Consider the following 25,540-nt stretch of genomic DNA (forward strand, 5'->3'; position numbering starts at 1 on the left):
AAGTTCTCTCTAACTAAGCTGTATTTCAACGGACCATTTAATGCTCAAATGGACAAAGGTATTACTTCAGTCATTGAATTGTATCAAACTCCTTCTCAGAGGCCCATTTTAAAAACTCTGTAGAAAAAGTGATTTAGCATCACATCCTCAATGAATTATCACTCAGTCTGCTTAAAAAGAGAGTCTCCAAATAATGCATAAATCATTAGCTCAGACAGTACAGGTGAGAGTAAGAACAAGAGCGAGAAGCCATGTTGAGATAGTAGAGGCCTGGCTGTCACTTCTCTATCCATTTAGCAATAGTTTTAATAAAAAGGGATTTCTTAGTTGCAGGACTAAATAGTCATATACAATTCACTTATGTCCAACCATACCACCTCTTCCACATTTCCTGATTATAAATCACTATCATCACATTCAGATGTACCTCCCATGAAACAGGAAAATGACTGTGTACCATCAGGTGGTGATTGACAGCCATACACTGGAACAACATGCTTACTTTTTATCCAGCAGCTAGCTGGCTCTCTGACATGTTTTTCGTCTATACAATCGTGAATAGTTTGGAGGTTTCAAGAAAGCAGTGCTTGGTTCCACAAGACCCCTTCAGTTAAAAGAGCTTTAGCCCTAGCCGGTTTGGCTAAGTGGATAGAGTGTCAGCCTTTGGACCAAAGGGTCCTGGGTTTGATTCTGGTCAAGGGCACGCACTCCTCCCCAGCCCAGGCCCTGGTCGGGCCTGTGCAGGAGGCAACCAATCAATGTGTTTCTCTCACATCAATATTTCGCTCTGTCTTTCCCTCTCTCTTCCACTCTCTCTGAAATCAATGGGAAAATATCCTCGGGTAAGGATTAAAAAAAAAAAGAGAGAGCTCTGTGAAGTTGAGCTCATTTTCTCTGCACCTCATTCTCCTCATCTGTGAAATGGAGATAACAGAAACTCCCATACTATGAATATTAAATGAAGTAATGTAAGCAGTTACTTAGCACAATGTTGCTATATAGTTGATACTCTATAAACATCATTTCTCTCCATGTCCTTATCTCTCTTATTTATTCATTAATTTAGCTGATATTTTTAAAACATGTGCTATATACTTTAGTACTCTACTAAGCAAGCAAGCTAAACAAGTTCCTGCCTTTTTTATAGTATTAGTCTAGGAAGGAAATAAATTAAATGAGCAATACTTCACAGTGATAAGAACAGATAATATAAGGGTGGTCATCAATATATATAAAAGCCTAAGCGACCGGTGGACTGGTCGACCAGCTGACCAGCTGGTAGCTATAATGTACGATGACCACCAAGGGGCAGATGCTCTGACCAGTAGCTATGATGCACACTGACCACCAGGGGACAGATGCTCAATGTAGGAGCTGCTGAGCTGTGGTGACTTGGCAGCTTCGGTTCTCTGGTGATGCACTCGGAACCAGAGAGGAGGAGCCTGATTCCAGGTGCATCACCCGAGAACCGCCCTCTTGCAATCTGGGACCCCTCAGGGGATGTCGGAGAGCCAGTTTCAGTCCAATCCCCACAGGCCAGGCTGAGGGACCCCACTGGTGCACGAATCCGTGTGCTGGGCTTCTAGTTTATTATATGTGTGTATAAATATACTCATTTACTGATTGACGAAGCTGGTTGTATATAGACTCTTTGAAATCTTCTAATCCAAATAACAAGCCAGTGATTAAGGTACTTTAAACCGGACTTTCTACTAATCAAGAAAAGATACTACCACATTGAAAGCTTTGCCTTCACAAATAGACAATGAGATTGTGAAATTGCATGGACTTCCAGAGCTAAAAAGGCCCTCAGCATCCTTGAGGGTCAAATCCCAACCCTTCCACTGGTTCCATGAGTTTTAGAAAATTAATCTTCCTATACCCAGATTCTAACTAATGGGATTAGGAGTAATACCCCCATAGGGCAATTGTAAAGAGTAAATAAGATAATGCCTGTGAAAAGTGCTTTGCACACTGTCAAGTATTATGTGAATCACTTGGTTTTACAGTTGAAGAGACTGAGGCCCAGAGAGATGAATTAACTTGACCTTAGCCACACAGCTTGTAAGTGGCCTGGGTTAGGATGCATAGAATTGTGAGGCAACAGTGTGAAGAACTAAATTTGACTGTGTCTTGTAAATAAATTTTGGATGAATTGAACTGAATTAAAACGTGGCCAAGAGGACAGTATATCTCATGCTTTTATCTATGAGCTTTTGCAGAGATATATCTTTTGAAATTGAATGAACCAACCTAATGAAAATTATCCTTTAAAAGAACAAAATAAAGCATATTAAAATATAAGACCATGTAACAGTGCTGGTAGTAGTGACAAGGCCAGAGTATAAACTTATATTAATTTACGTAAGTAATTATTACATGAGAAAAGGACAAATTATTTCATTAGTTCAGTAACACATTAACTCCCCGAATATTTATTCAGTGCCTGCTGTGCAGTAAGCCCTCTCTTCTGTTCAGTAGAACTTGATCCCTGCCCTCAGAGGGCCCACAGTCTAGTAAGCAATGTGATAAATTGTTAAAAATAGATGTGTTTCCAGAGTAAAAATTATATGGGAGGAGGAAGTGTTAAGCTCTGCCTGGGGAAGTATTGGTGATCTTCATGCGTGAGGTGATGTTAAAAATAGAATCTTGAGAGTGGAAGTTTACAAGGTTAATGGGGGTGAGGATGCCGAGTGGCCGAGATGCAGAGAAGAGGAAAAGCACTCCAGACAAAGGACACAGCTGGCCCACATGTGTAAAGCAATAGGCAGCGTAGCACGTTCAGTCAAGGCCAGTCCAGCGCAGGCTGAGTGCACAAGAGCAGTGGTCGGTGAGACTGGAGAGGTAAGCGAAGGGTCAGATCACAGAGTGCCGTTTTCGCCATGCTTGGGAGTTTGCAATGCATGTGGTAGACATGATTCTACTCACACCATAAATGGCAAAGTGGTGTAAGGTACAGTGAACAATTTTATGATGTGATATTCCTCTATTAATTTGATCTCTAGTTTACATGTCCCATTACACTAGATTTAATAGCCAGGGAACTGTGTTTGGTGAGAGTCACAGTCCCTTTAGTACAATGGCACCCTGTGGCACGTGAAACTGTACGAAGAGTGTAATGATACACACAGAATAAACAATACTCTTTAAAACTGAAGGAAAGCCAGGGTCCAACGATTTCTCTGGGATTTCGAGAAATCTTGTTTTCTGCAGTTTGTACTGAACCCAGTCCTATTTAGCACATTGCTTCCCGGTGAATAGGCCTTGCTGCTGTATTTCAAACAAATGATGAGGCAAGGAGTAAAAATCTATAAAGAAAAGCTATGGTTCTTCTAATTGTTAATGCCTTGCAATTATGCCCCTTTCTGGAATAATAAAATGTTCCCTGGCAGAGGTCAGGATCTCTGCCACTGACTTATTTAACAGATCCTCTTAACATCTGTCCTGCAGACTGTGCACTTTATTAGCAGACAAGAGACCCAACAGACTTAGCCTGCTGTGTCCCTTTTTCACATTCACACAGCTGTGGATTAACTCAGACTTTCCAGGAGAGGACCAACCAGAAGGGATAGTAATGTTGTTGGCTGATCCTAAAAAGATGGGAGAAAAGAACAGAAACAAATGTTGCCCGAGTACAATTCAGTGTTTTTAGGGTGACAATTACCAGCCTGTTTGAAAAAGGAATAAAAGCAGCGATTTCACTAAAAAAGGAAAGTCTATTCATATCTGTGTGGGAACCTAATCAGGCTCTTGCTTCCAATGACGATGACTCCACAGTCGCACCAGGTCTGGGACAAGAATGCTCCTTTTGTACGCCGATAATGTGGAAACGATAAAATTTCCCTTAAGAGACATATGTGTTTACATCACGAGATGTGTTATTTGACAAAATGCTTTGTTCTCCTCATATTTTCCATGCAGAGTTTCATGCTGGGTTGTTTGGCTGGAAATCTTTGATTAACTAGAATTAGTTGCTGAAATAAAATAGACACTTTTGTTTTATGAGTCCTCTTGCTGAGCCATAAATTATAGTACAACATATAAGGAGTGACAGAAAGAAGTGCTGATTTGAACCTCTGACCCACGACAGGCACAAAAACATAAGATTATTCCTTCAAAGAGCTGCATAGCGACATAAATATTCCATGGTCCACTCGGAATTATGCCCTCTAAACAAACTAAAGCTGTGATTTTTACATCGTGTAACGTGACTTTTCTAAGGGTGTTATAGTAGGCTTAGCAGAGATATTGAAATTCTGCACAAGCCCCCCTAAATGAGGACTTTGAATGCCTGAAGGTTTTTCTGTTGAACAATGGACAAAACAAAGTTTCTGTTCCCTAAATGAATAGCCAAGGGTGGTTGCCCTCTTTCCAGAGCAGTGGCACATTTTATGAATCGCAAGGCTTTCTCAAAGCCACATCAGGTCGTAGTGTGAAGGCCTTAGTTCCGTGGGGCACAGCCTTAGGGCATTATCCCAAAGGAGAGGGCTGGGAGGGGGAGGCATTACTAAAAGCACAACAAAAACTATTAGCTTAACCATGAAACGTTTCAGGGGATTGGTGTCTATTCTGCTCAGGATTTTGTTGTTGTTGTTAAATTTATAGGATTATTTTTAAACTTTTAGTATACATAGGATATCTTTCTGGGCTTTTCTGTAAGCAAAGCCTACCTCACTGTCCTCAGTCAAACTAATTATGATGTTTGTGTTAACCAACTATATTGTGGCCGTCACTTCCATAGAATAGACATATATAAAGCTATCACATTGTACACCTTAAACTCACAGTGTTGTCCATTATCCTATACAATAAATAGGTAATATGCAAATTAATCCTCATGCCCTCACAAGATGGCTGCCTACGACCAGGCTGGCAGGGAGGTTAGTGAGGGACAACTAAAAAACTGAACAGCAGGCTGCGTGGGGCAACCAGGCCAGCGGGGGGGGGGGGGGGGCATGAGGGGTGACCAGGCCGGTAGGGGGGGCAGTTAGGGGCGACCAGGTTGGCGGGGGGGGGGGCAGTTAGGGGTGACCAGGCAGGCGGGCAGGTGAGTGATTAGGAGCCAGCAGTACAGGATCGTGAGAGGGATGTCCGACTGCCGGTTTAGGATCGGGCCTAAACCGGCAGTCGGACATCCCCCTTGGGGTCCCAGACTGGAGAGGGTGCAGGCTGGGCTGAGGGGGACCCCTCTCCCCCATGCACAAATTTCATGCACTGGGCCTCTAGTATCTCAATAAAGCTGGAAACAAATAGCTAAGTGTGCCTGATGATGATGTTTCGTAGTAATTTATAAATGCTTCCTTTACCGCTCATCATATTGAGCCTTTCTCCCTCTCCTTCCTGTTCTTGCTGTGAGCTCCTGAAAGACAGCATATACTAGTATTCTTCGTCTTTGTTTCCCTAACTTTTGCTAAAGTAAATCAAAATTCCAAATGTTTTTCTGAGTAAGATTTTCAGAGTAACATCTCCGTAAAAGAATATACTGATAAGAATAAGAATAAGAATAAGAATAAGAATAAGAATAAGAATAAGAATAAGAGCCTGCCTGTATTGAGTCTCTAGTGTTCCCCCTTCTTAGTATGTTATGTGCATTAATTTCCTCCATACAGCAGCCTTTTGGAGAAGGTACTGTTATTTTTGCCAATTTTAAAAATGGGGAGATTTAAGGCCCACAGAGATGAAATAACTTGCAGAGATCATAGAAACTGGTTCTTTCTGGCTAGAGTGTGCACTGTGCTACACTGCTTCTCAGAGCAGCATGCAAACCCTATTTTCCCAACTCCCTTCTTCAGTCCTTTATGTTAACCATTACCTGCTTCGTCTGCTACACGGAGTTGTCAAGGAGGATTATTGAGCTATCTATCAGAATCATATCTAGTGACAATAAAGCACCGTGTATGCTTATTACACACTATTTGAATAACTTTTACTATGGCTGCTATGTGTAAGATATCATTCCTTTCTGCTAATTAGGGAGGAAGCCATGGGTATTACTGTAGAATACAGATGGTGTATTTACATACTGTAAAATATGCTGAAGTTCTCCAATTGGCAATACTGATAATTTGCAGTTTAAAAAATGACACTTAGTGGAGGTGGCTCTGAAGTAGGGGAAAACATTTTTTAAAATAATAATAATAATAATAATAATAAAAGCAAATAGAAGAGGAAAGTAAAAAAAAGGATGTTATACATTATTTCTTGCTTATTTTACTTGAGCACTTAAAAGTTAATTCAAAATACATTCTTACCTCTGTCAATATTGATTAGAAGTGCACAGTTCATATTGATACTATTAATATGGAATTTCTGTTTAATAGATCTGTACATTTCCTCATAGGTATGAATTTGGTTCATTAGCATGATTCTGGTGTTCATGAACTCAAAGTCCCTGAGAAATTAAAAACCAAATTCAGTTAAAAACAGTAAAATCATTTCCATATAATAAACATGTTTACTTCCAACCAGCAACATTTGTTCTATTGATTAAAGTTTAAAAAAATAACATTTAGAAAATATATTTCCATGCAAGTTTGTTTTCCCAAATGTATATATATTTTTAACAATTCAAGTAAAAACTTTTTTATTGCATACTTACCCATATTTGTCTTCATTCTGTGTTGTTTGGGAGGCTTTATTATGGATGGAAATTGAAGGGCATTGAAGCTGGGCAGTTGTAGAATATTTCCCAAGCAATAGCATCTGGTTTTTTGGCAGTCATTGAGGGCAAGGCAAAGCAGCCCTGGCATACCTCCAGATTTTCCTGTGGGTATTGCTGAGGGATTTCCAGGTCTGCCATATTGTTATAATTGTGTTTCCTGGAAACTCAGAACAGAATTCAAAGTCTGTTAGATACTACATAAGGTCTACATGATCTGGCCCCTTGCTATCTTTTTGACACCTGACCTATTACCCTTTGCCCAGCTAACTTGCTCAGGTCACACTGGCCTTCTTGCTATTCCTCAGACATTCCAAGCACAAGCACACCTTTGCCTCAGGACATTCACCTATCTTTTGCCTCTGCCGGGCATGCTTTCCCCACATAATGACATGGTTTACTCCTCCAAGTCTTTCAGGTCTCTACTCAATTGTCCCCTTCTTTTCGTTTTCCTGATTTCTCCTATATTTAAAAATCCCCTCGACCCCATATTCATATGTCTGGTCATGTTATATTTCATAATACATATCACCACCAGAATTACATATCTATGTGCTTATTTATTTGTCCTCTATTCCCCACTCCCTTCCCGAACATTTTCTAACTTCTCACTTCTCTTTTCCCAAATAGTACCTGGCCCATAGTGGCCACTCAATAATTTTTCAATGAACCTGAATCAAAATTCATCTTTTGTTTGCACAGTAACAATGCTTTTAAATATTTGGAACCAGTTCTACATTCATGTATTAAAAGTAATTGATTGGCCCAGCCAGGATGTCTCAGTTGTTGAGCATCAACCTGTGAACCGGGAGGTCATGATTCAATTCCATGGTCAGGGCACATGCCCGGCTTGTGGGCTTGATCCCCAGTAAGGGGCATGCAGGAGGCAGCCAATCAATGATTCTCTCTTATCATTGATGCTTCTCTCTCACTCTCTCCCCCTCCCTTATTCTCTAAAATCAATAAAAATATATTTAAAAACAAAAAGTAATTGATTAAACTCGGCACATGTCCTCAAATACATATACCCATTGAAAGTTTCTCTGCAGCTTAGTTTATGGGAAATCATGCTTAGATTTCAAATTCAACGTCTTTGGTGAGTTTGTATGTCTTGTTGATCGAGTGAAGATGCACTTGTTTAAGGTTCCCCTGATGAGCTGGGCTTTGTGCCTAGAGAGTTAAAGGGCGTTACAAATGCAAGCTGCACCACCTGGAGCACATTCCCAGAGCGGGGCCTCTTCAGCTTTGCCTGCCTGGCTCTTGGAAACAGAAGGAAAACAGTCAGATTCATTCCCCCAGTGCCGATTTCCAACTGCCCTCATTATCACTTCTTCCAATATCTTCTTTCAAGAACCAAATTACTAATTGTTTTAATACTGAACTTTTTTTTGTTCTGTGCATAAAGCATTTATATATTTACATATTTTATTTAGCACCTTAAAATAAAGATACTTGGAAGAAGCAGAGAGAGATTGAGTTTTCTTGTTAAAACTATTGATTGGGGCCCAGCTGGTGGGGCTCAGTGGTTGAGCGTTGACCTATGAACCAGGAGGTCATGGTTCCATTCTTGGTCAGGGCACATGCATGGGTTGTGGGTTTCATCCCCAGTAGGGGCCGTGCAGGAGGCAGCCAATCAGTGATTGTCTCTCATCATTGATGTTTCTCTCTCTCTCTTTCCCTCTCCCTTTCTCTTTGATATCAATAAAAATATATTTAAAAAAACTATTGGGGGCTGTGTTTATTCTTAGTGACTTGTACTGTGCAACTATGTTCCATCAGGAAAAGCTCTTATGAATGCATTCCAATATAATAGGTGCAATCCAAGAATGAATTCTGACTCTTATTTTTTTATAGCAGACGACTAGGTGCTCTGTTACCTGATGGACTCCATGTTGTTTTTATTTTTGTCTTTTAATTTTCTTCTAGTAAGGGTAGGACCTTGACCTGAGCCTCTCTCCTATTCTCTCTTTCTATCTCTTTTATACAACTTCCCCTCTCCTCCATACGCCACATATTTTCTCCACTCCCCCATGCCATTAGCACGAATTATGTCAGAGGAGCAAGCTTCTTCGTGCTTGGGAAAATAGACAAGAGGATCTCTAGCCAGGAAAACTCTTTTCAATTCATTTTTCTTTACTTGACATTCTTGAGCCTGCTGCAGGGGATAATGAAATGAATTAAGCAGGTCCTGGCTCTCCAGTGGCTTATAGTCAATGCTTGTCCATTTTTCCTTTGGCTGTTGTGGGAAGGCAAATGGCAGAAATCTCAAAGGAGGTGAAATAGGTCTGCTCTCACCTGAGACAAATTTTTGGCCGCTTATGTGTATTTGCATAAACTTTAATTTTAAAAATCTAAAACACCTTAACATGATTATAATTACCTTAACCTAATTACTATGGTTACATTTTAAAATGTGCACATTTTAAAACAAATATTAAAATAAAATTCTAAAATGTAAATTATTCTCGGGTGCCCAATGATTACTTTTCAAGTACATATCAGATAAAATTCTCTTTTAAATTCTAGGGTAGAAAAACATCCCCCCTCCTCTTTTTTTTTTTTTTTTTTTTTTTTTTTGCAGCTCGACCCAAAAACTCTGATAGAATGTACAGATTCTATTTGCATCACTTCCCTAAGAGAATAGAAGGCAGGGATAAATGAATCTGTGTGAATACTGGATGGGGAAAATAGGGAGCCTGGGTTCTAGATGTTATTCTACCTATTGCTCACCAATCGGTATTCTTATGCAAATCACTCCCCCCACCCTCCCTCTAGACTTGAGTTTTCTTCACCTGTAAAGCCAAGGGATTGGATTAAATGATGTTTGCAATTCTTTCTTCTGTTAACATTGTGTTATCTGATGCTTCTTGCAAGAAAACCAGTGCATTGCATGATGAACCCACGTGCCTGTAGGTTCAAGGAGAAGAAACAAAGAAAGATGACCTCCAATGCTGGGGTTTCTTTTGGAGAGGGTGTGAGAAAAGGTATACTAAGGAAAGGTGTAGGCAGAAATGAGAGCAATTTCAAGCAGATAGAGACAAGGATGAAGAAGAAGGGGTTTTAATGGTCAGTGTTAATAGAGCATCTGTTAAATGTTAGTCATTATGTTAGGTGCTAGAGACATAAAAACAAATAAGACTCAGTCTTCACCTTAAGGGACTCGTAGTTTGGTGGTAGAGAAAGACGTGAATAAAAGAAAAGACATGTCATGAGTACACAAAGATAGAGGATGTGAAATTGTCGGAACACAAGGCAATGGTCAGATAAGACTTAAAGAAGAAAGTGATTTTTGAGTTGAGACTCAAAAGATGAGTAGAATTATAACAAATCATAGAGATTAATAAGAAGGAGAAATAATATGGCAATAGAAAAATATACAGAAGAGGCAAGGAGATTGACTTGGAAATTAACCCAATATATGAAAGGTGGGTGTGGTGGTTCTCCCGCCGTTCCTTCTCCCACCTCCTATCTACAGCCAATTTTCTTCAGTGTCAAATATTAAGGGTAGAGCTAAACAAGTGCCTTCTATGCTGAAAACAAGGACTTCAGTTCTTTCCTTCCATAAAACCACAGCTATATTTCCTGGATCATTTTGTTGACATTGGAGGTTTATGAGAAGTAAAAGTATTTGTGATCTCTTTCAAATTATTTGTAAGCTCTCTCCCCCACCCCTCCCTCAGTCCGTAATGACTTGTTACTGACACACTTTCTTTCCTGTGCTGAACAAGCACTAAATCAGGCTGCTTAATTACCTCTGTCTTCGTTCCACCTCCTCACAGCCGAGCCTGTCCAGCTTTGCAGCATACCGTGCCTGGTAGGCAGAGGAATGGTTGTCTGCCTTGTTTTGAGAAAGATCTCTCTGGAGAACTGAGCCAAGCTTGGGGCCTAGTGTTAGACAGCATCAATCAAGTAAATAATGACATTTTCTTAAGGATACCCCCAACCCTACCCTGCTTGTTTCTTTCAAGTAGGGTTCCCCTGAGTAGAGTCTGATACACAAGAACAGAATCTGGGTTAACCTGTGCTAGGCCTGGGGTCCCCAGACAATGTGTGGAACCCCAGGAAATGGGGTGAATATGATGGTAAGAGTTGAAATTTCAGTAATGTCTGTGAATCTCTTCTTATAGAAAGGCATTTCCCTTCTCTTCCTATCCTTATTATACACCAATAGGCACGTTGCATTTGAGGGAGAATTTTTTTTTTTTCTTTCTTTCTTTCTGGGCCAGATTCTGACAGGCCACTTAACAATGTCCTTTCTAATTGAAATGATAAAACACAGGAGATTTCACTCCAAAGAGAACCAGTGTGTGAAGTTGTGCCTGCTTTCTTTACTGTTGGTTTCTGTATACTGGAGCATAGTGGTGCCAGTTTAAAGCCCCTGTTAGTGTCCCTTTTATCAAGTTCTCTTATTTCTACTCATACTCTGCATAGTGCTTTTTACTTTATCCGTCTAGTAAAATATGTGTCACTAGGGTATTTCAGGTGTCTTATGTTATGGCTTAGAGATTGGTTGGAGAAGGGAGTTGTCTGGTTCAAAATGATGCCTCTTGCTCCTTCCAGGTGCTGGTGGTCTCCATTTGAAGATTGTGAAATGCCATTTTAGAAGAAGTAGCTGTAAGACATCTGGAATTATAGTTTGCTATTTGAGAGCTCAGAACAGCAGCAAATTCAGTCTCTCTTCTCCTTGGACAATGATCCTTGTCTTGTGGCTAAGGACAGGAAATGGGTTTCATTGTGATTCACTGTATAGCTTATTTAAAATAATTTAATTTTAACATACAAAAGCAGAAAGTACATGGGCTTAAAAGTGACACTGACTCTAAAATGGGTAATCCTATCTTATATAATTCTTTTGAAGTTTACATAATAAATGGAAAGTGCCTAGCACAGTACCTGAGTTAGTGCTCTGTATGTTTGTTGAATTAACACGTGAATGAATGGGGGTGATGTCCCATGACTGCATGACCGATTAAGTGGTTATATAAAAACCATGTGATTATGAGAAGAAAAGGCCTTGAACCTTTTTTTCCCTATGGCGTTCTCCATTGGAGATATTACATGATTTTATCATAGAAAGCAGTTATAAAATATATTTCACATTATGGTAAATATCAGGTACATTGTGACACCACCCATTATAATTTGACAAGAATTTGGCTGTTTTGGGGGCAAAGTCTGCCTCTCTTCCCAAATACAATAGTGTTATAAAATGACTCTGACACAATACATTTCTTAGGTCCGGGCCATAGAGCAGTGTGCATACTCGAAGACACTCAAGAGTTTTACCATAAGGCTGAGTTTGGTTGGTAAGACCTACTGTTTTGTGTTGAATCTAAGCAGGCTTAGTTATTCAAGTGTCACTAGGACCCAAATGCAAAATAGGTTGTCCTTTAAGGCTAGTCTCAGGACAAAAACTCTACAAATACTATTGGAAGTATATATTTGTGGATTTGTGAGATCTTCATGAAGTTTAATTAAAAGATTGGTCAATGAGTTAGTGGTAAATCATAGAAAAACTTCGTTGTGTCTTGGTTTCAGTTCATTCCTCTTTGTAGATACTTCTGTTTGGGGGACAAGGTCTGGAATTATTAATGTGGCCTCTAAGGCCCTACTCCTCTCTAGCCTCTTCTCATCCCACTCCGCATTCACGCAACAACCTTGCTACATTGGCCTTTTTAAAGTTCCCTGAAAATGTTACCTTCTTTTCTACCTAAGAGCCATAATAATTGATGTTTCTTCTTTCTAAAATGTTCATTATCAACCTTTCCACCTGGATAATTCTTACTTCAAATGTTACTTCCTTAGAGAAGCTATTCTGATCCTCCAGACTCTGCTAAATACCCTTATTAGATGGTCTCTTGACATTCTGTATTTTCCTTTCTCAGCACTTATCTTAACCATAATTTACAGTTACTGTCTAAGCATTTATTTAATATGTTTCTCTTTCTAGCTTCATCAAGGTAGGGATTATTTTCTGAGTTGCTTGTTGTGGTACCTCTAGTTTTTAGCACAGTGTTTAGTTAATAGTGAGCATGTAATAAAGATCCGTCATTGAACACATTCATCAATGCTGCAAACGTGCTGGGAAGGTGCAAAGGTTGCTTCATCATATATCCATTTGTACTTTTAATGATAACATTGGAGTGAGTGAGTCCCAAGCACTTACACAATCTCGGGCATGCTGCCTCTGCTCTCTAGACCTCAGCTCATCAGTAGAATGGGGAGGTCAGACTCGGCTAAATGATAGGTTAAAGTCCTTTGAGTTTTAGATGCCAAATATGTCAATGCTCAGCTTACCAAAATTTTAATGCTGACTACTTTATTAAAAATGAACTCATAAAATAGGTGGAATATTTTTAGCTGTAAAATAGTAAAAGCATTTGTGAAAGTGCTCCTGTAAAATGTGAGTGATTTTATAATTTTGAAAAATATTTAGCTAGACTTATTTTAACGTTATGTGCACTGCATTTATTTTATGTAACTGGAAAAAGAAACAATTCAGTATCCCAAACAATCACTGAGCATTTCTCAAAATTGAAATGGAACAATCCATATTTCAAAAAACACTCTTCACCAAATGTTAAATGTTTATGGAACTTTGGCTAAGCCTGTTAGAAGCTTTACTACATTGTTGATTTTTTTTAAACCTCAACTGTATTTGGAAATGAATATTCATTATTATCATCATTATGACCAATAACTATGATCTAAGAATCCTACATGTTATAAACTCTTATGTGATAGTTAATCAGAGTTTAACCTTTTCCCTATGTGAACAATTGATCTGTAAAGCAGTGATCTAGCTAAAGTTATTTATTTGAATAACTAATATTTCATCTACTTTCACAAAAAGATACAGTAGCATTTAGAGAAACTTTTAAATTTATAGTAACTGGGCTGAGACAAAAACTTGGTACTGCTCCGTAGTTACTGCTCAAGCAGTATAATGGTGTTAGAAAAGTTTGACAATTATTGAGCAGCTATCTACCTGACATTTTAACAAACAACTTCAAATGAATAATTTCTTGTGAAACAATATAATTTAATTTGCGCTGAATTTATTTTCCTTTTTTTAACTCAACATCATAAAACTATTCATTACATACATAGTAAATGTAATCATATACCACTTCTGTTGCCTCATTTATAGAAAGAGAATATTTCACCTTCCAAATATCCAGTGGTTTTACATACTGTTAGTTAATTCAGAAAATATTGATTGGTTATCATTTATTTGCAAGGCATTATTCTTGATGCTTGGCATCTATAATAATAAAAGTATAATATGCTAATTAGACCAGACAGCCAAACGACCTTCCGGACATCCTTCTGGAAGTCCTTCCAGACTACCTTCCTGAGGAAGCTGGGGCTGTGAGGGCCGAGGCAAGCCACCGCGGCTGCGAGGGCTAAGCCCTTTGCACAAATTTTGTGCATCAGTTCAAACATAATTAGATTGATCGGGACTTCAATAAGCTTACAGTGTACCAAAGATGATAAGACATGTGCATAACTAAACAGAAGGTTAAAAATTGTGATAAGCAACACAAGGAAGGTGCAAGCTAGGTGTTAAGGATCCATAGCTTACATCTCCTACACAACTCTATGCTTGTTCCAAGACTTTGAATCTTCCTTTGTGCCTAACACAGAGCCTTGCATATAAAACATATACAACTGATGCTAGCTGAGCAGATGAGCTGCGAAACTGTTTTCTAAACCTATATCTATTTGACAAACAGGATTCTTTTTATCGAAGTCAAGCCTAAGTCTTTAATCTGAAAAGCGTGATACTTGACTTTCTTCTGATCTTGTGAATTACTGAGGTAAAATGAAGGCATAAGTGATGTCTAAGGACTCTTGCCTCCCTAAGATTTCATGACTCTTTAATACTCAATAGTCAGGCATACTGGTCATGATACCAGCTACTGTACAGTCAACATTTTTTCAGTTCTCCACCATCTCCACTTTAGTACAGAACTTTTCTACACTGGCTTACACCAAGCAGAAAATTTTCCAGAAGATTCATTTGCCCCCTGTCCCCCCCCCCCCCACTCCCCCGTTTGAAGACACCTGGCTGAATTTCAAAGGAAAAGGATGCAACAGGATAAAAAGGAAACAAAAAAGACAGTCCCTTTTACTCCCCTAAGTTTTAGCAGTTTGACTGACTCTTTCTTGTGATTTTTCTTGCCACTGAGTCATTGCACACACAGAATTATGAAGCTTTAATTTCTTTAGAGGCTTGTTATATTAGAAAAATTGTTCCAAAGAAAGCAACAATCATGACATAAGCACATCTGGCTCTGGAAAATTATTCTTTATTAAGCTTTCATTTAATTACATGTGCTGAAAGGTCTGTTTTTGATTACTGTAATTTTTTTTATTTGTCCATCTGAATGATAGTAATACTGGAAATTACATACAAACCACCTGTTTTTTCTCCCCTACTAATGTGGCAAAGTTTGAGCTATTTTCTTTGTGGTTGCTGAAACTAGGAAGTTTTCTACTTATTATGATATAATATGCCTATTAAGGTAACGGCTTACTCTTGATAAAAAGAAAAAAAATATTTGAAAGGCGTTTTCAAGCATTAAATAGTGTTAAGATTGAGTTATCTGAATTCTGGTCAACTAGCAGATCTACACGTTCATGTGTCACCAATGTCATCCAAAACCTAATAAATTGGCAATTAAACATTTAACGTCCTGTGCTACAAAAACGAAGCTTGATTTTCTTACTGTTATTTTTTCACAAATCTGGCTATATTTTCCTTAGGACCATGTTATACACTGCCTAGAAATAGGACACTGAGAAAAGAGTGATGTCCATTGGGCCTCAGGGACCTTGAGGGCAGCACTTTCATCCTTCAGATAGATCAGCGGTCCCAGAGAAGCGTGGTCAGTACTGAATGAGAACAACGTTCTTGTAGGAAATCCCTAGGAAAGCTCAGATCAGTTTCTTAGTTCACAAATGTTAAAATTACAAGAATGGACACACCGACTTTTTAAAGAAGTTTTTATAAAGATTTTAGACACCAGAAAGAATCTTCGAGACCATTTAGTCAAATTCCGTTTTTGTGCAATTGAAGAGAATGAGTTCTAGAGTGATCAAGTCCTTTGTTTAGGGTCATAAAGTTATTGCCGGAAGGACCAGGGACGGGACAATGACTCCCATCTCTCTCTTATTTTCCTCTTTAAAAAATAGTGAAAGAGAAATTGCAAAGCTGTCAGAGAAATATTTATCTAACAAGACGGTAAGTTTTCCTGAAACTCCATTTCAGCTGCATTTAAAGAGATAATGTTTGTCTTCCCTGTTTTGCAGCAGCTCTATGCCGCTCAGCTGGCCAGCATGCAGGTGTCACCTGGAGCAAAGATGCCATCAACTCCACAGCCACCAAACACAGCAGGGGCAGTGTCACCTACTGGGATAAAAAATGAAAAGAGAGGGACCAGCCCTGTAACTCAAGTTAAGGTACTTGCTTTGCAGGATTGTGGAAACAGTTTGGAAAATAGCTTCACAAAAAAGGTAGTGAACCAGGCTGTGCTGGGAATAAACAGCAGGAAGCATAGCAACATAAAGGATCCCCAAAATGCTCCTCTTTATGGTAAATTTCATGATTGAGCACTGAGAAACAGGTGTTTCCCGTTTGATAACAATAGTGCCATATTGTGAGATCTTTACCTAAATCTGCAAACTCACTTCTCAAGAGTTTTTCCCCTTTGGACTCTAGCTTTTATTTTTTAATGTTCACTGGCATGAATGGCCATGGTTTTATTACCAGCGTTTGTCATAGACTTGTGACATTTCCCTCCAAGTTTCTTAAACAGGTGGGGAGCCCACTTATACTACTAGAGAAGGAGGATCTCCAAACTTTAGATTTAAAAAGGGGAACAAAAAAAAGAGCCTACTGCTGGGCTTTATGTGGTTTTCTGATAAAGGTATCCCCTTCAAAAATAGGAAGGTGGGCTCTGAAGAATGAGGGGTAGCATTGCATAATCATGTCTGATGCCATATAGGTTGTGATAAGATAAACAGGCTCTCCCAAGGTATGGCTAGGACATTAATAGATACCGTTCCTCACTGATTTTCAGTGCCTAAGAATGGGGTGGCCAGGAGGTACTTGATGACTAAGAGAAATTGATGATCCATTCCAACTTTGTGCTGCAGCTGGTACCTATAGGTGGTACTGGTTGGTTTTTATGATTGCCTTTCCTTCCTAAGTTGAATTAACAAATTCAAACAATTCAGAAAAAAACAATTGTTTTATATAATTGACTTATCTATTTAGAGGGCTATGCTAAGCACAGATGTATGATTGTAATGTACCCAAAGTACTTCACTGGGAGGAAATTTACAATTATTAAATCTTCACATGGAAAATATCCAAAACTCAACAAAAAAGCATTGAATGCTACAAAATCACTGAAATCATTTTATTTTCTAATATTTTCAGACAGAAATGTTGAGATTTCAGAAAGGACTTTATAAAAATGGGTCCTAAATACCAAAGATAAGAAAAGTAAACATCATTAAGAGAGATAGTTCTGGCTGTGCCCCACCTAAAGGAATTAATTTAATGCCACCCATGTTTTTAAACTCTCCAAAGAACTGGATGGACATTTATGCTTTGTTGTTAGAAATATTGAAACATGAAAATACGCTGTTTACATTTATTAAGGTAGCATAACTATGGCAACAGACTTTTTATATCCCAAGAGTTTCTATTTGTGAATAAGAGTCAGAACACTACAACTCAAACCAAGGCACTTTGTTTAATTACAGTTGTTAGAGTATGAGCATATCAAACATCAGTGACTTGAGGTATTGAGTATTAGCTATTTTAACATGAAAAAGTCATTTTATAAGTGAATTGGCCAAATGGAACTGCACCAAACCAAGCCTTTACTGGATGAGTAAAATGTTCCCTGGTTAAATTTAAGTTTATATCTGCTTTCACCATTCCAGCTTCGTGGGCCAACTGAATTTTATTACTCACTTGACCACATGCAAATTCTTAGGGAGTTCTCTATATAATTTGACCTGACTGTATTTTATGTTAATAACAAAGAAAGTATTCCTTATTCCTTATGTGTATTAGATTGTTTATTGTATGTGTGGGTAAAAATATATAAGCCAAAACATAAAACAAATGTTTTAAATTTTAAAAATAGCTCCTATCTATTATTGAAGAAGTTCTGAGAACAATCTTGTCATCTTCTAATTGAAAGAATTATGGTCACTAAAATATCTCATGTGTCTGTTTGTGTCATTGCTTTCTTTGTGTATATAACATGTCTACATCACAAAAGGCTAGTTCTCTGAAGGTAACAAAAATAGACACAAATGGTTTTATGTACCTTCTTTCCCCCAGAATTTGTATTCACTATAATTCTCAACATCAGAAGTCAGAATGCTTCTGTCCAAATGTCAGTTCAATCATTTTTACCAGTCGTGTCACATTGGGCAAGTTACTTAAACCTTCTTCAGACTTAATGTTCTCTGTAAAATGGAAGTTAATATTATTATGGGTCTTAAATACGAGAATACATCCTCTAGCATGTAGTGAGTATTTCAAAATGTTAATGTAGTGGTGATGAGGCTGTTAATGATGATCTGATGGTAATAAAGAAGATGGTGGTGGTGGTGGTGGTAGTAGGGCTTGTGATTGAAATTTCTAGGTGTATACCGAGAGATACTAACAAACTACCTGGAGGATTAACATTTTCAACTATGATGAAGGAACAGGGACCAGATATACTGTACCAGCTTAAATGACTGAAACTCAGGACAAAATATATAAAACAATGGTTTTCAGACATTTACAATAGGAGTATTAGGACAGTGATCCCTGATTAAAAAGAAAAAGTGAGGCAAAGGCCATAGTTGTTTCAGCTTGCTATCTAGAGGGAATTGCCAGGCAATAGTGCAGGGAGGGGTACACATGAAGTTTGGCAGCCTCCCTGAGTAAAGAGATAGAGTTCATAGTTTAGGGATACTAAGGTAGATGGAATTGGTGAGGTGGAGTGCCAGTGAGGATAGAGCTGCACACAGAGAGTACATTGAAGATCTACTGAAGGTTCCCCCAATTTAGCTGAGTATTGGTTAGCATATGCATATGATGAAACTATCTAACAACAGGGAAGATCAGATTAGCAGACAAAACAGTTGTAAGATTCACAATGGACTGAGGATGGTTTGAATTCCCATTAGCCAGAGTAGAAAGTTCTCCTGACAGATGGCATATCCAGTGGAATCCCCAGAAGGGTGTTACCTCAGTAGTGGGGCCAAATTATCCCTAGATTACAAGCAGCTCTGGACCTGCCTAACAGCACTTACAAGTGTGTCCAGAAAGGATTAAATTGTCCTGCATCGCAGCACAAAGTTCACAAATATTTAGAGGGATATACAAACTCTGACACCCAATGTAAAGTTCACAATGTGTAGTGTCCATTCAATAATTACCAGGCTTTCATAGAGGCTAGAAAATATGAACAATAATGAGGAGAAAACTCAGTCAATAGGACCAGATCCCCAAATGACACATATCTTTGAATTAGCAGGTAAAACAGTAAACACAGCTATTATAAGAGACTTACAAGTATAGCCAACTGAGGAATTAGGCAAATCTGCTTCCCCCCAAACACCCACAGAGTTTCTGTCAGGCCAGGACCAGCTGTGAGGACCAGTAGCAGGTCTGACATGGTAGAAAGAGATGTACATGATTGGGAGCTGACAGGTGCTTCCCGTGCCCAGTGGCATTGTTTGTGGAAGTGCCAATTATTAAATTATAAAGATAAATAAATTGGAGTATATTCAAAGCTGAATAAAACCAGATGTTATAAACTCCATATGTTCAAGAACTTAGGGAAAACATAAGAGTTATAAGGCAAGACATGGAAGATCTAAATTGAATGTCTAGAGATGAAAAAAAAGCACTGTTTGAAATGAAAAGTATACTCACTGGATTAGTACTGATTGAGATTAGCAACAAACTAGACATTACAGAAGAAAAGATTAGGGAACTTGATTACATGACAATGAAACTATCCAAAATTAAATACAGAGAAAAAAGACAGTGCTGCAGGACATCAAATGACCTGATATATGTGATATATGCAACTGAAACCCCAGAAGGAGAATGAAGAAACAGGAAACTATATTTAAGAAGTAATTGCAAATTTGAAGAAAACTCTGACCTTAGGTATCTAAGAAGCTGAGTGAACCTAGTATATGAATCACTATTACTTAGATATGAATAAAGGAACTGACTAGTCTAACTATCCTTTGAGTTTAGAACAAAAGGAAGTAAATTATAATTAAGCATATTGGATAATTTTGACAGTCATAGAGGATGTAACTGTTACCTAAGAACCTATCCTATGTCTAGATGTAAATGAAAGAACATTGCAACATGGATGTGTCTGATTACCTATTTCCTACCATGACAAAAACAGAACAAAACAAGAGCAAAAACACTGTAGGACATCCCTACATTATCGAATGTCTTATTGTCTCTGATAGTCTAGTAGTAAAGGGACCTGGGATTTGAAGTCCAATAAACTAGAATTTAGATTTTGTCCCTCCACGTAGAGCTTTGGACAGTGCTTTCATCACTCTGACTCAGCTTCCTTTGTGAAGTTAGAATAATACTGCCCAACCTCGTAGTTTATTGAAAGTGACATAAGCTAATATGTGTGAAAATGTCTAGCACAGTGCTTGGAACATAATGGCTCCTTTGTTGAATGTGATTTTTATTTTTTTCGAGTTCTCCTTCCTGAGTAGTATTTTCTGGCATCCCCTTTTGTTGCCTCTTTAACAATGACCGTTAATACTGGAAGAGACCTTAGAGATCAGCTAAAATCAGGCCTTTTTTTTTTCCTTCTAGAGATGAAGAAATTGAGCCTCAGAGAGGTCACAGGGTTGCGAAGGGGGAGGATGTTCTGTTCCCAAGCTCTACTGTGTGTTTTAAACAATAACATTAAAAGCAGGTTCTCTGTGCCTCCTCAGAAGCAAAACAGGAATTAACATTTGCTGACAATTTTATTTTAGGACACAATAATGCAGATCTTAAAACTGAACATTTAAACGAATATGCTCATATTACAAGTAAGTTTTTAGCATGGTGGAAGTGTTGTTACGGGTGTTTTATGGCAGGATAAATGAGACAAAATAATGGCAAGGAGCTTAGCTTCCGAGCTTCTGGTTAAACTAGAGTTACAAGCAAGATATTTGAGTCCTGTGCTCAGTATAGGACAGGTCTCAAAATAGACATTCTGTAAATATATGGAGCAAAGATATAAAGAGGCATCACTTTAGACATGAAAAATAAATTGCATATAGCATGGTATGTAAAACATAATTATAATGTGTGCTAGCTCTTTTTGCAAAAATTAATTTTAAACATGAATAGAGACCAGAATACAGACCATGAAGAGTGCCCACACCCAGAAAGCCACATAGAAGCCATGCTGCGGCAGGCGGCTCCGGGCAGAGGCCCAGGAGATCAGAGAAGTCCTCCTGTGTTTCCATTTTTAAAGTACTTGCAATTGTTTGATTTAAAATATATATTAAAAAATTAGCTGCAGGGCCTATTTATAGTCCCAGGAACTTTTTAGAGAGACTAACACAAAAGCACTACAGAGCTGCTGAAATTTTAAATAATTCTTTGTAAATGCCCTAGGTTAATTTAGATCCCTGAAAACACATTAGGAAATTAAGCTGTAATGTGAGCTAATTCAGATTTTAATTTGGCAAAAAGAATGATCCAACTACACAGTTAATGTAAATAGAAGCATAACACAGGGAAATTAATGAGGTTTCCTTCTGATGAATCTTCAAGGAGGTAGATAATTAGCTTCTTTTGTTATGATTGTAGGAGAATGTGGCATTGTCTCTGAGGTGTAAAATAACTGTGGCTTACTAAGTGATAATGTGCTTCATTTGTCTTTTTCTTTTTAATAATTATTTATGTTAAACTCCCGTAGGATGAAGCAGCAGCACAGCCGCTGAATCTCTCATCCAGACCCAAGACAGCGGAGCCTGTCAAGTCCCCAACCTCTCCCACCCAGAGCCTCTTCCCAGCCAGCAAAACCAGCCCCGTCAGCCTGCCCAACAAAAGCGGCATCCCCAGCCCCATTGCAGGGAGCCTGGGAAGGGGATCCTCTCTAGGTAAATGGAAAGGTCAACACCAGGAAGAGACTTATGAATTAGGTAACAGAAAACACACCTGCTAAGTGATGACTGATTCTTGCTTCCAAAGTGTTCCTTAGTCCAAGAAAAAGCAAAAAAGCAAAATATGTCCTACTGAAACATAACCCAATTTGGTGCCCTTTGGGTTATTAGAGCTTTTGGAAAAGGCCATCATATAAATTCTGCTGGGATGGGTTCTTGAGATGATGATGAATTCGGTTTCAGCAAATCAGACTGTTGGGAATTTCTGTGTTCCGTCAGTGCTTTGCCACTAAAGTAACTCTGGGCAGAAGGAGTGACCATGAGCCCTCCCAGGACCTAAAGGGACCCTGGCCTCAAAACTGACCACCAAAAGTCCAAAATTCCTTTGAAATGTTGTTTCTTTTTAAAAATGTATGTGGATTTCACATCTAATCTATTAGTTTGCAATAAAACAAATATAAGTGAAATAAAATTGGAATTTAATAAGATATAATGATCCTCTGGCTCGTCAGAGGTGCTGACACGTGGCCAGGTCTCTCTAGGAACGCTCACGCCCCGTGTGAGAAGTGTGCAGGGAAATCATGGCTTCTGGCGTCAGACAGACTTGGCCTAAGAGCCTTTACTTACTAGCTGTATAATCCCGGGAAAGATATTTAATCTTTTAAACTTTAGTTTCCTAATCTTTGAAAGGGGGATATTATTACGTGGCTCGTAGGTTGTTACGAGAATTAAGAGAGAAAAATGCATGTAAATTGCCTAACGTGGTGTCTGGCACCTTTAAGGTGTAAGGTTTAAAAAGGCTGGGCTGAGTGAATACCAGCACCCTTACAAGTACGTGTGGAATGAAGCATGTGAAAAACTTGTCAGGAGCTCTGTTACTTTATTGTTACTATACTCTTTAAGTCTCTCTCTTTTCAAATAAAGACACAGACATTCAAAGGGATTAGGGAATAACCTAAGCATTTCTTCACCATATTACCTTCCTTGTGTTATTGAGTCCTGGAGCCTGAAATGCTTATTGCAATAAGTTAAATAATGTATAAATGTAGCCATTTACAGCTTACCATTTTTGCCTATCTTATTTGATTTTTTTTTCACAATAATCTTATGAGTTAGGCAGTGTAGTGTTATTACCCTGGTTGTATGTAAATGGGGTTCTCACAGGTAAAATGACTTGCCCACAGCCATGTAGCTGTGCAATCAGCAGAACTAAGACCAGAGTCCAGGTCCTCTCCCACAGAATCAGTGCTCCTTTTGTGAACCCACAGTTGGGGCATTTGCTGAACTGTGCTGAGTCGAAGTCAGAGGTGACTCGTCCTCACTGAAATTTGCACACGAGGAGCCACACAGCGGCCTGTTCTCATTTTGAGTCGGGATGCCTTTTGGGGGCCCGAGATCCTCAGCCCAAGTCAGTGGGTTTGCTGTGGGAGCAAGGACCACAGCAAACCCCGGGTGTGAATGTGCTCACTGGATCATCGGAAGCTGTGAGATGAGAAAAGAGCCAACATCAGTAAATAATAACAGAGTTCATCTTGAAATGGCCCTCCTATTATCCATTTCCAAGTTTTGTTGGGAAAACCTTCATTTGCTGTACTGAGCATTGTGAGGGACAGAGGTGACCCTGTCACAGGCCCTGCTTTTATGAAGTTTATACTTCATCAGAGCATATGTCTTAGATCCTGAGCTGAAAGAAATGGGCTGAGGTAATAGCTCTCTGCTCCAGACAATATAGGAGAGATTTTTTTTTTTTGGTATCAGAAAAGCTTCAGAGCACAAGACATGGGTTTCTATATCTTAAAAAGTGACCGATTTTAAAATTTTCCCATAGATAGCCTGGAGAATATTTTCTAAAAGCAAAGGCAGGTGCACATGTATACACACACACACAGACATGGGCCATGAAATGCTCATACCAGGTTACAAACAAGTGGGTTGAAATCTACTAATCAGCAAGCAATTGTTTTACTTTTCTGTAGAACTGGAAAAACTTACCTAAAGTATAAATGTTAACCTATAGTATAATGCAAGCTATGAAGGAAAATTAGTCAGTTTAATTTTGAAAATGTTCCCACTGTGTTGCATGGAACATAATGAAAGTAAACATTTATTATCACTTTATTTGAAGCTTTGTTCTTATGTGAAAACCATCCCCACTCATACGGCCTGGCTATCAGGAAGGCAGGAAGCTGAGAGCAGTGGGTGATCGGGCTGGGGGCAGGGAATGGGTTGTCATTCTCTTGGTAAATAACTGAGGCAGCATGATGAGTAGAATGCTTCATTAACCAGCCAGTGACTGGGGAACAGAGAGTGTGATGTGTTTCTTCCCACCCCCTCTCTCCTGCAGTGGACATACAAACACACACATACAGATGTCATTGAAGCACACATGAAGCCTCGCAGATCCTTTCTGCTAGGCCAGCAACAGCTTTCCTGAATTAGCACACCAAATATAATGAGCAGCCTGAATAGACATCTCTGTCCCCCCTTCCCACCCACTTCTTCCACACTACTCTCCTTCTAATTGTTAGACATAGCAGCGCAGATAAATATATACACACAATTGGAATCCAGGAACCTTCATCCGTGAGGTGGGTTGACAGCCCAGATAAACTGGAGTGCTAGGGCATCCTCCCAGAGCTAAAAAACAGAGCAAAACAAAACCAAAAACCAAAACCACCACCAACAAAACAACACAGCTTCATTGCCCTGGCCTTCTGTGCTTTATGCGCAGTATTGCGATTTTCTTAATAGCAAACTTGCCCCTTCCTTGTTTGGCAAATGCAGCATTCTACAGGGGAGTGGAGAGCAGCAATATTTTGTAAAGGTTCTCACCTCACAAGCCTCTGATAATGCATCCTGTGTGTGCAGATATCCTGTCCAGTCTCAACTCCCCTGCCCTGTTTGGGGATCAGGATACGGTGATGAAAGCCATTCAGGAGGCTCGGAAGATGCGAGAGCAGATCCAGCGGGAGCAGCAGCAGCAACAGCCACACGGGATTGATGGGAAACTGCCCTCCATGAATAATATGGGGCTGAACAACTGCAGGAGTGAAAAGGTAAAACTGGCTTCCCTCCTTCACTGGCTCGCTAGCGCCATTGGCTCCTTCTCATCTGGCTCTTTCCAGGCTCTCAAGCATCGACCAGGCACTCAACCTACCTGCCATTGTTGTCTTCCTGTCCCATTCCAAAAGATTTAGAAATATCTTATAATAAAGGGGATATGTGAGGTTATTAGAATAAGAATATAATACTTAAAAAGGAGCTTATGCGGTCATGATGGGATAGCTTACTAGAACTCATCACTGAATTTGCTCTAAGCGTCCTATCAGCCAGAGCAAAAAATAAAACAAAGCAGCTTACAGAATGTATTTGCTGATTTTGTTGTTGTTGTTGTTCAGCAACTATTTATCAAGTGCTTATTTTATGAAGGATACTGTTTTAGGCATGGGAGATGCAACAGTAAACAAATCAGGTAAAAATCCCTGCTCTCATAGAGCTGACATTCTAATAGGGGGACACCGATGACCAAAAAAAATAAATATGAAATATAGCATGCAATGCCAGCAGTCTTAGGAGTGAATACGTGCTTTGAGAAAAATAGAAGCAAGTTCAGGGGATTGGGATTGTGGGGTTGCTCCTTTGGACAGGGAGCTAAGGACTCTCTGAGAAAGTGACACTGAGTAGAGGTATGAATGAAGCCACGGTGCAGGGAGGCCC

The 25,540-nt window shown here is 39.1% G+C and overlaps 1 protein-coding gene across 20 annotated transcripts in view; it reads left to right on the forward strand.

Annotated features, from left to right (window-relative positions):
* Positions 1–25,540, forward strand: part of SOX6 (SRY-box transcription factor 6) — a 558,867-nt gene that overhangs the window by 460,500 nt on the left and 72,827 nt on the right. For 17 of the 20 annotated variants that reach the window (XM_079789455.1, XM_079789470.1, XM_079789454.1 and 14 more), the window contains 3 exons: positions 15,974–16,123; positions 21,637–21,862; positions 24,692–24,879. In XM_079789455.1, the coding sequence (XP_079645581.1) occupies positions 15,974–16,123; positions 21,637–21,862; positions 24,692–24,879 (564 nt within the window). The remainder of the gene's footprint in view (positions 1–15,973; positions 16,124–21,636; positions 21,863–24,691; positions 24,880–25,540) is intronic. The other 3 variants (XM_079789460.1, XM_079789462.1, XM_079789465.1) reach the window with 1 other exon arrangement.

This window comes from Cnephaeus nilssonii (assembly GCF_951640355.1).
Source record: "Cnephaeus nilssonii genome assembly, chromosome: 13".
Lineage (NCBI taxonomy): Eukaryota > Metazoa > Chordata > Mammalia > Chiroptera > Vespertilionidae > Cnephaeus > Cnephaeus nilssonii.